The sequence below is a fragment of the Coturnix japonica genome, chromosome 19, assembly GCF_054131305.1.
Source record: "Coturnix japonica strain WE chromosome 19, WE-NBRP24, whole genome shotgun sequence".
Lineage (NCBI taxonomy): Eukaryota > Metazoa > Chordata > Aves > Galliformes > Phasianidae > Coturnix > Coturnix japonica.
Window position 1 is genome coordinate 6555790 of NC_140681.1, and position 12532 is coordinate 6568321.

At 46.9% G+C, this 12532-nt stretch overlaps 1 protein-coding gene across 2 annotated transcripts in view; it reads left to right on the forward strand.

The window, feature by feature from the left end:
- The window catches only part of RIMS4 (regulating synaptic membrane exocytosis 4), a 49096-nt gene that overhangs the window by 28964 nt on the left and 7600 nt on the right, over positions 1–12532 (forward strand). Inside the window, exons 3-6 of one of the 2 annotated variants that reach the window (XR_014935952.1) lie at positions 9169–9281; positions 9937–10038; positions 10295–10434; positions 12105–12244. Coding sequence is in view for 1 of the 2 variants with exons in the window: in XM_015881677.3 (XP_015737163.1) it covers positions 9169–9281; positions 9937–10038; positions 10295–10434 (355 nt within the window). In the remaining variant the exon portion in view is untranslated. The remainder of the gene's footprint in view (positions 1–9168; positions 9282–9936; positions 10039–10294; positions 10435–12104; positions 12245–12532) is intronic. The other variant, XM_015881677.3, reaches the window with a different exon arrangement.

The following is a 12532-nucleotide window of genomic DNA, read 5'->3' on the forward strand; positions in this document are numbered from 1 at the left end:
GAGCCCGTGGGAACTCTGACTATCAGTCTGAACCACGACTGATAACAAACAAGGCTGTGAGTACAAAGAGCTGAGAGGACCCTATTCTCTTGGAACATGGTGGGAGGGGATTTTCTTTGCTTCTTTTCTTTTCCCATGGCAAAGAAAGGAAGTGTTTGGGGAATAGCTTCAAGGGGCAGAAATTTATTCTGAATCAGATTTCTCTTGGCTTCTCCTGTTTGCATTCCCAGAGAAGTACAGTGAAGATTCATATGACTATTAGCTGTGGCAAGTTTATTTTCTTTTCACTGCTGGTTTTTGACTTGTGCAGATAGTCCTAGGCCAGAGAGTTTTTGCTGGTGACTGTCAGAAACCTGATCTTCAACAGCATGAGGTTACCCTGGTTCTTCCTACCCATGTACCTCTTTGCAATGTGCACAGAGGGAGGAAGAAGGATTCAAAACACCATTTTTCAGAAGAGCTTGTTTCCGGAGTTCATTATCTTCTTGATCCTCTTCAATTTAAGGACTAAATGACAACTCCCAAAGGTGATCCACTGAAGTGATCAAACATGTCAGTAAAACTTTGCTGCCCGCTCTCAGTCAACCAACCATGCTCTTAAAAGACAAGACTGATTGAATGCCATCATGTTCACCATGGGCTGGCTGCAGCTAGCTCTGGCTGCACTGCTGCAGAGCAAAGAATCACAGTCAAAGAACTTCATATACTGCATGATTTTGAGCAGCATTGCTTGCAGTGTGATTGCCATAATGCATGATATCCGGGTCATGTTATGGAAGGACCTCATGTAGTGTTACTGTTAAAGGAGGGTAGACCCTCCTTCAAGAAAATGCTCATTTCAGGGTGTGACTCAAGGGCTGTAGGGTGCAGGAGGTTAGCTGTTCTGCAGGATGTGTCTCCTGCAATGTGAGCTCATACAGCATGCTGGGGAGTGCTGATGATGTCAGTGCACTGCTCTATTGAATTTTTTTCCAGTTAAAAAAAGAAACATCCCAACCACATTACTCAGCTTTTGTCCTGCACAATAGTTGTGCACTAATATAGGAAATTAATATAATAAAACTCAATGTGAGACCTTATGGAAGGGAAAGGTGATATTTATTGCAGAGAAAACTGTTTTCAGTTATTCAGGCCTCTAGATTTCTCCCCCTGGCTCAGTGTGTAGGTGCCAAGCCTTGTGCATTGGCGTGCTCTGCCAGCCTGGGTTGCGTGCTGCAGGGACCAGGAACACCATCTGTCTCGCCCTTACTGTGGCTTCTGAGTTGTTCTTTGCAACAGACTGTTTCTTGGACAGCTTTCTTACACTTTCTAGGACTTGCATCTTATTGTGGCATGATCTTTCAACTCAGTCTTACTTTCTTCATCCTCCACGGATCCCACACAGATATTTCCATCCAGAATTCATCCAAACCATCCCTTGTACTGGGTGCAGATTTCTGCAGCAATGTTTTTTAAGTACACATTTAGCAAACTGCATGAGAGGGCAGTATGTAGCATGTGCCTACCAGGCAGTCCCATGGCAGCACCAATATCACCGCAGGGTAAAATTCAGCAGAGGAGAGTAACTCTCAAATGTACCTTTGGGATTCAGCAGCTCCATCCTAGTTCTTGCACAACTGACATCTTGTTCCAGCTGAGTTTTGTTATGGCTGCACAAGAAATTCAGAAAGCAACAGATTCTGGACTTAGGTGTATCTTACTCCTGCCAACCACTTTTCTTTCAGAAAATGGAGCAGAAAGACAAAAATGGTCCTGGGACAAAAGGCTGCTAGCTGCTGTAGTCCCTAATACATGCTACTTGTCAGTTTTTTTGTTCTAGCTGGTTACTGCAGAGATGATTAACTTACAGAGCTGAGGTGACATTTACCTTAGAAAGGCCCAGCGGGCAACGAGGAGCAAAAATGTTGAGGTAGGTTCTTGTAGTTGCTGTGATGAGTCTGCCTGTCCGGCAAGGAAGCTTCTTGTTAGCCACATCATTTCCTTTTTCCCATCATAAGATCACCTTACCTGCTCCCCTTGCAGCTGCTGTGGTGCTGAGCTGAAGGCAACTGTGTGCTGGATATGGGCATCCTGTGCCTCTTGCTTGTGTTCTGGCTCTTGCAGTGCCTGTAAACCACAGCTTGCTCTGGTTTTCCCATCAGTGCCTATGAGGGAGCAATCCCAATGAGAACTAGTTTCTGAGCTGCCTGCCTTTGTCTGCTTTACTATGAAGCAGGAACCAGAAGGATGCTGGAGACAGCACTGATGTGCCTTGTCGCTATCTATCCCCCTTCAAGTTTCTGTCCTTCACCCAGAGATCAGCAGTGGTACCATTTTTACTCTGAAATCAAAGGAATGCTTGATCCCTAAAAGCACCATCTGAATTATTCATGTTGTACCTATTCACTGACTGCCTCTTTCTTGGTGTTCACAGTCAAGGGACTTCTAGTCTTTTTTTATGACAAATTACCTTTAGGGCTATTCTTTTATCTGAGTCTTTTAAAAGAAACGTGTTGTTAATACATTTTGGGCTATAGGAAACCAGGACCCTGAGGTCTTAAGCTGGGAATCAGGGGAGGCATGGAGAATTGTTTCTGTAGCATCCCAGTAAGTGAGTGAGCCTGTCCATCAGCAGCAGATCTCTGTGTTTTTCAGCTTGACCAGCATGGCTTGGAGAGGATGTGCCCCTGTTGTCACAGGGCTGAATGCATGGAATCCTACCTGCAGTGACCAGGGGACGGGCAGAACCACTGCTGGCAGTGGGTGTCGATTTTATTGAGTATGGCTGAGACAAGCTGTGGAACTGGAGCTTGCCTGGAGGAGTGGGGGAGGCCTCGATACACTGTTCCCTGCCTCATTTTTATAGCACAGTTTAAGTGGCAGAATTCATACAGCAGACGGAAGCATACACAAATGGAGTACAGCGTGTTACTGCACATAAGACAGTACGTCACAGCACTAAAAATGTTACAGCAAGTGGAGTGGCCAGGAGAGAGCAGAGCTTGTTGGGAGGCAGAGAACAGAGCTGTCAGGCTGAGCAGAGCCTTGTGGTTGGTGCTGTGAGCTCCACGTCAGGTACTGCAGGGAGAGGTGCTCGCACAAGCCTTTCACAGCCACAGCAAAGGCTCCTGCAGCACTCACATCAATTTTGACAGCGTACGGGGCTGTGTGCCTGAGCCCATGGCACTGTACTCAGATGTGCGTTGCATTAATAATCCCTGATGTACTGTACGTGCTTTAAAGGTAGGGGTAGGGGATGCTGAATTAACCAATTCTGCCTTCCTTCTTGTCAGGAAAATAGCAACATGGCATTTGTGTGTGATAGATGCAATTTGGAAGAGCTTGATGTGCAGCGTGGATAATTGTGATTGTTAGACAGAACGTTCTTGCTTCCTAAAATTGGAGTTCTGATGCCTTTTCCTTTCTGCTCAGATAAAATAACTGAATATTTGATCGTTCTCATAAGAGTCTGAGTCTCAGTTTCTTCTGGATGAAGTATGTCTTGCTGCCCCAGTTTTTTAAAGACCCAGCTGAGGGCTGTCCTCATGCAGGGGGGATGTTGGATGCGTAGCAAATCTGTTCATCCAGCCGTGCAGGTTAAGCCACAGCTGCATATTCCGTTGTGTGGCTGTGTTTAGGCAACATATTTATTGATTACCACTTTGTGCACTAAAAGGAGGGGGGAAAAAAGTGTTCTAGAAAATATTTATGAAGAGAGAATTAGGCTTTCTGAAGGCCAGCAATGCCCAGGGCCCAACCAAACTCCATGTCAGTACTCAGCACAGAGGATGGAGCTCATCTTTAAAATTAACTTGTATAGGTTTGGGCTGACAGCAAATAGAGGCGGTTGTGTGGACAGTGTGAATAAATAGTGAAAAGCACAAGGCAGTGTTGTCTTTTGGAAGGAGCTTCTGGCTTTGTGAGTCCCTGCCTGGATGAACTGGAGCAGTGCAGTGCCCAGGAGTCAGTGTATTACTGTGATGGAAAGAGCCATGAGGATTTGGTCCAAGGAAAGAGGGCACAGCATTATCTCAGAATATCCTTGTTCTCTCTCCAGAGCTCTGTAGCAACAGGGCCTTGCACCCATCTGAGAGGTCAGTTCCTTGCTCTGCATTTCCTTGCCCAGCTTTAGCAGCTGCAGGTTGGTGCAAGTGAGACCAGACCAGGTGTCTTGGAAAGGAGAGTTTAAAATAATAATAATAATAATAATAATATGTTAATAATTGTATCAAGAGCTAAGGAAAGGAAGTAGACTGCCATGTGCTTCACATTGGTAACTCAGAAATGGTGTTGAGGGCTGATAGGAAAATGGTTGGGAAGGAAAAAGCAAAGCGTAGGTGCAAGCTGTCTAAGGAGAACAGTTTTCAGAGCAGGTTGGGTGAGCGGCTGTCATAAGGATGTACATAAAGTGCTCTGGCCTTAGGGTGGGGTGAGGACCTGCTGACCTGTAGAGGTGTTTCCCCATCCTATTCCATCCCAGTTTTGCATGGTCCTGACAAGCAGGTTCTGCAGCCATCTGCAGCAGCACAGGGGTAGTACCTGGCATACAGAATCCCAGAAGCAGTTTAAAAATAGATGTAGAAAAGAGGTCAGACAAACTCCACGTGGACGAGGAGAGAAATTAATGATACATTTTCCTTAAACCTGTCTGTGTGCTGTGTGCTCCGCATGCTGATGTGCAGCAGACAATGGTGGGGTGAGCGGAGCTATGGCTACTGTAGGAGAAGGATGAGCTCAGGTACTCTGAATATTCCTTGTGCTCTTTCTTTTGAGATCAGCGTTGTCTCTTAGGTTGTTCAGATCCTAAGCAGTTTACAAGCAAATTTCACGTAACTCATTCTTCATCTGAGTACATGTGAAGAAGAGCAGCTTGCAGTGGAGGATCCACCTGCCTGATGGTTTGCATGTACCAGGAAAGGGCAGCCCAGGAATGGCTGCTACCTTAAAAGAGCAGCAGCTGGCAGAGAGCCTTTAAGCCACTCTTAAATTACTCTGATAGAGGACAGGTTTCACGTGCCCTGACCTAACACAGGAGCACTGTCTAAAGAAACCACAGCACAGATTTCCTAAATAATCTGGATTATGATGTTGTACTTAACAACTAAATCAACAACAAGGAAAAGCCGACAACTGGGCAACCACAGCCCCAGTCTGAACACACATAAACGTCTCCCAGTGGTGTTTGCAGGGACCCTTCTCGAGCAGGGCGCTGAGCGATGCGCTGTGCTGGGCTCGGGGCTCGCAGCGCTGCAGGCGCAGCCCAGACGGACGTTGACTCCTGGCTCCCTCTCGTGGCTGTCCGAGCGGCTGCAGAGCAGCTCCTGTCGCTTTGTCCGGGCTGGCTGTGATGCTGGGGCTGTGATGCTTGCAGCACGGCTTAGAAATGGCCATCCGTGCATCTGGAGCAGATTTGGCATCCTAGGAAAAATCAGCCTCGGGCTGCGAGCAGTAATTCTGCTTTTTTTTGCATGTTCTGCTGGTGCTGCTCAGCACTGACTGGGCTGATGGGCCTGGAGACCCCAGCTTCCATTGCTCCCTGGGTGCTGCTGTGGTGCTGCACCCCTTGCTTGGCCCCCCTGCCTGCAGCCAAGGACATGTGCAAGTCCTCCAGCACGCTGCCCTCTGCTTGTCATTGATACCCTGCAGCTCGCCCTGTCCTACCCACGCCTCCAGGTTAGTAACCAGAGTCACATTTATTTAAAACCAATTCCACGGCCAAACCCCTAATCTTTAACTTCATTAAAATCATTGCCAGTCAGCTGTGACAAAGCAGAGCCCATGAATCATGATTAGTGAAAGCTGAGGGCTGGAGGAGTGATAATTAATCTCTTCCCTGTTCAAAAGGCTGTGCTGTGCTCGCTGGGCAGAGGGTTTGTGCCCTTTAGACAAAAGGCTGACAGGTGTCACCTGTTAATCTTCTCCATGTGCTGCTGATGGGGCTGGAGCAGCAGCCCCGTCCCCAGGGCTGTGCTGGGTATGACAGTTGCAATCTGCAAGTCGGCTGCAGAATGCTGCCTTTTTTGTTCCTGCAGCTATTTTTAGCACTTCTTTTTATGTCGAGATAAATAAGTAAAGGCATCCCATCTTGGTGATAACCAGGTTGCAGCATTTTCCACTCCTTCAGGTGGAGTGTTTTAGGGGGAAGGAAGAGTGAGGTGGTGGTGGTGGGGGAAGGTGCTTTTAGTGATGGGACCAGAAGAATCCCATGGTCTCACTTCTGGATGATGGAACAGAAGAATGTGAGATGCAGGGGCAGGGAGGGCTTGGGGGAGCACCAGGGCTCAAATACCTCAGAGAAGTCCTGAAGATGCCTACAGCTCTTTTTCTCCCTCCAAAAAAGCAGCTGAGTGAATGGGGCAGGCATTGCACAGACCTCTGCATCAGGCCTGGTCCCCACACCCACCATTCTGGCTTCTTACTGAGCACTGACAGACAGAGCTCACCAAGCTGCATTTCAGCATCCTAAATTTAGCTGATGCAGCTTAATGGTTCCTGCTGGTTTTTCTTCACATGCATGCTACATTTCTGCAGCTTTATTTTGCCTCTCTCCTCTCCAGGGAGCAGCATTAGCTTTCTTAGAGGTAGCTTATGATTTTTCCAGACAGAAATTGTTTCCACTCTGGGGTTATTGACAATACCCAAATATACATCCTGGAATCACTTAGAGCCAAGGAGCCTGATTTAGAGCTGCTGCTTTGGATGTCTAATAAAGCAGCACTGCAAAAATTCAGCCTCAGTGCAGCGTACCAGGTAGTCCAACCACCTAACGGTGTGATCCATTAAAGCAATTCCCTGCATCTTCCTTTTTCCATCCAGATATAACAACATAAGGCAACATTAACTGTCTGATGCAAAATTGAGTTTCACACAGTGCTGGTATATCCATTAACTGTGGCTGTTAGCCAAAACACCGGAGTCTTTACCTTGTTCTCTGTTTATAAATGGGCCTTTTCCATCCCTCCAAGGTTCATCCCAGTGCTGGGGCACAGCAGCATCCTTGCCCATACTGGTGCTCTTCTGCATGAGCAGCAAATGGAAAATGGAGTTTTGATGGGTGCACTTTTGCCTCCTGTGTCCTCACAGCATTCACTGGCTGAGTATCTCCCCACAGCCCTGCCTTGAGATCAGGGGATGTGCAGAGACCTGTACCTTGGGATCCTGCAGCTCTGGGCTACTCTCAGTCCTGTGTTTGTTCTCTGTTCTCCTCATCCCAGGCATCTTGTTAATGAGATGAGCATCTGTTAGGAGCATGGCAGTGAGCGTTTCCCTGAGTTCTCTTGCCAGCTTGTTATTTGCGTGCTTGCTCAGGTCATGTATTCCCTGGGGTAGGAGTAAGACCTAAGGTCTGTCCATATATCTTCCATGAATTGAAGAGGATAAAGAAAACTTTTACCTTCTGGCTGATAGTTCATTCGTTTCTGGCTGAATCTTATGTCTTTCTCTGTCACGTCTCCTTTTTCCTGAATTATTCTGGGTTTTCTCTTAAGCACAACTTTTCACCTTTATTCGACCCTCTCTGGACAGCTCAAAATGCCTGGGCCAGCAGCTTGTGGAGCCTTGCTGAGCTCCATCCTTGTATGGCCAAATCACAGCCTTGCAGCCTGGCTGCGGGCTGCCCTGTGCTCCCCATTGCATTTCCCTGTGCTCGCAGATGCAGCAGTGCTGGGGGTGGGTATCTGCATGCAGTCCTCTCCTGGTCCAGTGGCATTGGACCATGCCCTGTGCCTAGGAAAATTCTGGCTATTAGCACAAGGTCGTGAGCCACCCTGTGAAGCTGTCAGCATGTCCTGCTGCTCATATGTCCCTCCTGTCACACGTGCAGCATAATGCTGAGGTTTGTGCGTGACTTCCCCCTTCATCACATGAATAAATAAATATTCCCAGCAGGTTGAGCCCAGGTCTGCATATAGCTACTGAAAGCTGAAATCTCAACCTGAAATTACCGCTCTTCTGGATGAATGGGGTTTGAAATAATGTTTTGAATGTGTTTTAAATGGAAGTGGCTCACAGTGGGGAATGAATGGATCTTTGTGGCTGTGTGCAGCCTGCAGTGCCTGGCCCGCCCCAGAGGCAGGGCTGCTCCCTGATTCCATTGCTGGGGTAGGTTGGAAGGAACACGTCTCTCCTTTCTTTTCCTTTCTGAGAAATGAATTCCAGGAAGCAGTGAGCTGGATCCACGTGTGGGCAGTTGCCCCCTCTGAGGCCAATTGGCAGAGTGCAGGGCTGCAGTTTGCATCACTTCCACATACAGCAGCAGCCTGGGTTGCAGTGCGTGAGTGTGGCGTGGTAGTGTGAGTGTCCCTGGCACAGACTGACATGCTCCAGCAGCTGTGCCATGGCTTGGCAGATGCCAGCAGGACAAGTGTGGGTGTTTAGTAGGGGCTTCTGACTCTCTCCTTGCCATTAGCACCAAGTGGGGCAGCAAGTTTTCCAACAGCCCATAATAGTCTGACCCTTCTGCGTTGTCTCATCTGTGTCCTGGAGTCATGCCTCAAAGCAGTGCCTCGTGAATGGAGCTGAGAGCTGTGTCCTCTAATAGCTTCTTCTTTGCTGCTCTTAAGTAGAGACACTGCTGACATTTGAGTTTGCTGTGCTTTCAGCCTTGAACCAGGGTTTGAGTCTTCATGATTGCTTTGGAGTTAATTGGGAAAGCAGGGGGAAAACCATGCAGCAAGTGTGATGGGTGATTCTGGTATTGAATGGTAAGGAGTGGGGTCCTCTTGTCAAGGAGGAGGTGCATTGCACTGACTGTGAAAATTCAATAGGGAATTCACTCCCAAGGGGATTGATGTCAGCAGCCTTAAGCTCACATTTGAACAGAGCTCTAGATGTGTTAATTAATTCCCAAAGATGAAGGTTGGGAAAGGATAGCTACCAAGAGAGATCCTATGAACTATGCCAAGAAGCTGCTTAGATGACAGTGCTACCTGGAAGAGGTGACATTGTAGACAAATATGTATTCACCAACTGACAACTGCAACCGTTACTGTTTGTGGGCTTTTTAATACCAGGAAAGAGATTTTAAATGCATCCAACCTACCTAAATTGCCTTTGGAATCACTGAGTTTTGCAAGAGAAAAGGCTTCTGTAGATGCTATTCATGCCAAAGATGTCTTAAAACGGCTCTTTAGTTAACAAGTTCCTTTAAAATGCAAATTAACCACTTGCCAAAACCACTTTCTTTTGCAGCTTGAATTTCAGTGGAGTCCATCTGGCATCTGCTGGGCAGTTCAGTGACTTCCTGGGCAGCATGGGCCCTGCACAGTTTGTTGGGCGTCAGACCTTGGCCACCACCTCGATGGGTAAGGAACACCAAGATCTTAGATGGCTTAAATTTAATACTGAACAGACCACTCCTACGAGCCACCTAATAATGTGTCCAGCATCTGCTGCTCCACCACTCCTCCGCTCCATTTCTGTGCGAAATCAAGTAAGCTTGGCTGCAGGGTTTTGCTGATTGCTGCTTATATGGCATTAGCAAGGGAGCACTGGCTTCATGCTTTCCTTGGTCGGATCTGAAAGGCACAGACTAAGTAAAATGCAGCTAAAATTCTGAAAACGCATCCTATGCGATTTTCTTGTCCGATACAGAGCCCAGTGCTCTGTGAAGATGTTCTTGTAGCACGCTATAACTGCATTGTCTAAAGCAGCCTGCAGCTCTAGGTATTCCATTGTGGTAGAGATTGGAGGCTATCTGCTGCCAAAGATCGTGAGACTGAGTCACCAACGCTGTGTTAGGAGGCTGGTATTAGGGACTGTTGTTGAAAATGTGGGTTTGAGTCACTGCAGAGCTGCTCCAGAGTAACACAGGAGGAGATCAGGCACTTATGGCCTACAGTTTGCCACAGCTCATAGCAGGCATGACACAGGGGTTGCTTTTTAATGTTTTACTAGCCAGCAGATGAAAGTAGCCAGCAGTTTTGAAAGTGTTCTGTCTGTTTTGACATTTTGGTTTAGGGGATGTGGAAATTGGCTTGCAAGAACGAAATGGGCAGCTAGAAGTGGATATCATTCAAGCTCGAGGACTCACACCGAAACCCGGCTCCAAAACACTGCCAGGTAGTATGCTTTGACCTCCTTAAATACTTCACTGAGCCCCAGCTTCCTGCAGTGCTTGCACAACGGGGTGTTGTTGATTCTGCTTGGCTTCTGTGGGAACTGAGCAGTCTGTTTGTCTTATTGGAAATAAGGATGGTTGAACAAAACTGTTCACTGCTGTAAATGCCTCCTTTAGAAACAGGAGACACAACACTCTGTCTTTTCAGAACTGAGCATTAAGATTTGTTCGCATTTGACCATATTTATTTTTTTCCAGCTGCTTACATCAAAGCTTACCTGTTAGAGAATGGCGTGTGCATTGCGAAAAAGAAGACAAAAGTGGCTCGCAAGTCATTAGACCCTTTGTACAATCAGGTGTTACTGTTTCCTGAGAGCCCCCAGGGCAAAGTATTACAGGTAAGATGAAGGAGTCTCAGGTCTGCCCATCTCCCTCTTTCACCTGTGCTGGAATCTGCCATGTCTGGCAAAGTATCTGGATGAGTGACATAGAGGAGAAAAAGCTGATGCTTTCATTGAACCGAATGCACTCTATCTGAACGTAACAAATTTAAAAGAAAAGCTTTTCCTTTTGTTTGTACTCAAACTTTATTATTTGATACCATGCCAGGTAACGTGAATGCTTACCAGGAGAAGGTTTTTGTTTTGTTTCCAGTCAGGAAATGAGTAATATCTATAGATAGTAAACAGCCTTGCAACAAAGGTTTTTTCTGTGTTTATTCAGAGCACTCTGCTTTGGCCTTCACCCAATCACATACCCTACCTGTTTCTACCTTTTTCTTATACTGCCATGCATTTCCTGCCATACACTCATTTTCAGTTCTGTATCTGTGTGTCCGGGGCAAAGAGTGAATTCTGTTGTTAATCTATAGTTAAGTCATTTCCATGCCATAAATCCTAGCTAAAATCCACTGGAAATACTGATGTAATTAATGTGTGAGTTTCTTTTGCTTACTTCCACTCAATTATGAATTGCCAGCTAATTCACAGGATCCCACTTAGTGAACTCTTCTCCATTTATCTTGATTGGAAGCACTTTTCCCTATTGAAGCTATAGTGAACTTTTCTGACTGAAATATGGGGTCTGGCTTGATCTGGGTTTCCTTACCTGCAGCCATAGATCTTTATTCACCCTGACTTCCCTGTGGACCACAGCCATGCTGCTGGCACACAGAAGATGGAAGCAAGGCTGAGGTACCTAAAAATTAGCTCATGAAAGATGTTGAAGGTGTTAAGAGCTATGGATTTAATCCCCAGCAGAGATGGGAAGCTCAGTACAAAACATAACATTTGTCTCCATTTCAGAGATGTGAGCAGCATTTTTCAGGTAGGGTCTCCCAAAGAATGCCCAAGGTGAGCTGGCAGAGCTGTCTCTGGAAGAGGTCTCATGGATTATCCAGTACTGCCTGTCCTGGGCCACCACTTCAGCATCTACCACTCAACCATGGCTAAGGGTTCTCATGAGTCTTTGCCTTGACCTTACTTTTACAAATAGGCTTTGGTAATAGAACAATGAGAAATGCTACCATGCTGTTATGCCACTTAATGAGAAGTAGTGCTGCCTTCCCATGGGCTGTGGTACAGCAGAAACCAATTAGCCATCAGCTGTGCTAAGTGTCAGTATGTGGTCACCTGGTCTCCCAGCTGTGTTTTTGTCTTGGCAGCATCCTTGGTGCAGAAGGCAGGCAGAAGAGGGTTGAACTGTGTCTGCCTCATTGCAATTCTTCTGCCCCATGCCCTGCTCCATTTGTGTCATTCAGTTTGTCTTCAGGACCAGTTTCAGTGTCTCATTGCAGCTTGCAGTGTCTCACTGGAACTTTCTCAAAGAGAATAAAATCAGGAGCTTGGCTCAGCTACTGTGCCACCAGACCAACTTTCTGCAGTATCTTGCTCCATCCCGTGCTGATTCAGAGTGATAATTTTGTCTGTTCATTGACATTCATTGTCTCTCCTGCCTCGTTTTACTGAAAACTGTGATGTTCTGGTCATTCGGAGCTTAGGGAAAGAACAATTAGCCAGTGATCACTAGTCACCATCATAACCCATCATACCCATCCTCTCCTCTTCAGAACTCGGACTTGCTATGGAGTCAGTCGTCACCTTTGTCTTGAGCCACATAGGGCCATTTGGCCACGTGCAGATCTCCAGCATGTCTAAGCCCATGACCCTCACTGCATCTGTTGTTCCACCCACCGGTCTCCATCGTGTCGTAAGTGTGATTCAGCTTTCCCTGCTCAACTGCCAGCTCTTTCATTAGACCTTCCTCTGCGCCTCCAAGCTTTTCTCGGCAGTCTGTTCTGTTTCCCCTGCATGCCTCTTCAAGTGTCCCCCTTACGTCACCAGTCCCGCTTGCCAGTGCTCAGCTGCTGCCCTTTCTCCAGGTGAGTAACCATGTCTCGTTGCCATCTGCTGTGCATTACAAGGCTGAGTGCAGAAGTTGTATACTTTTGCTGTGTTTGAGGCCAGTTGTTGTGCCAGGACTGGTTTGTATTGTGGA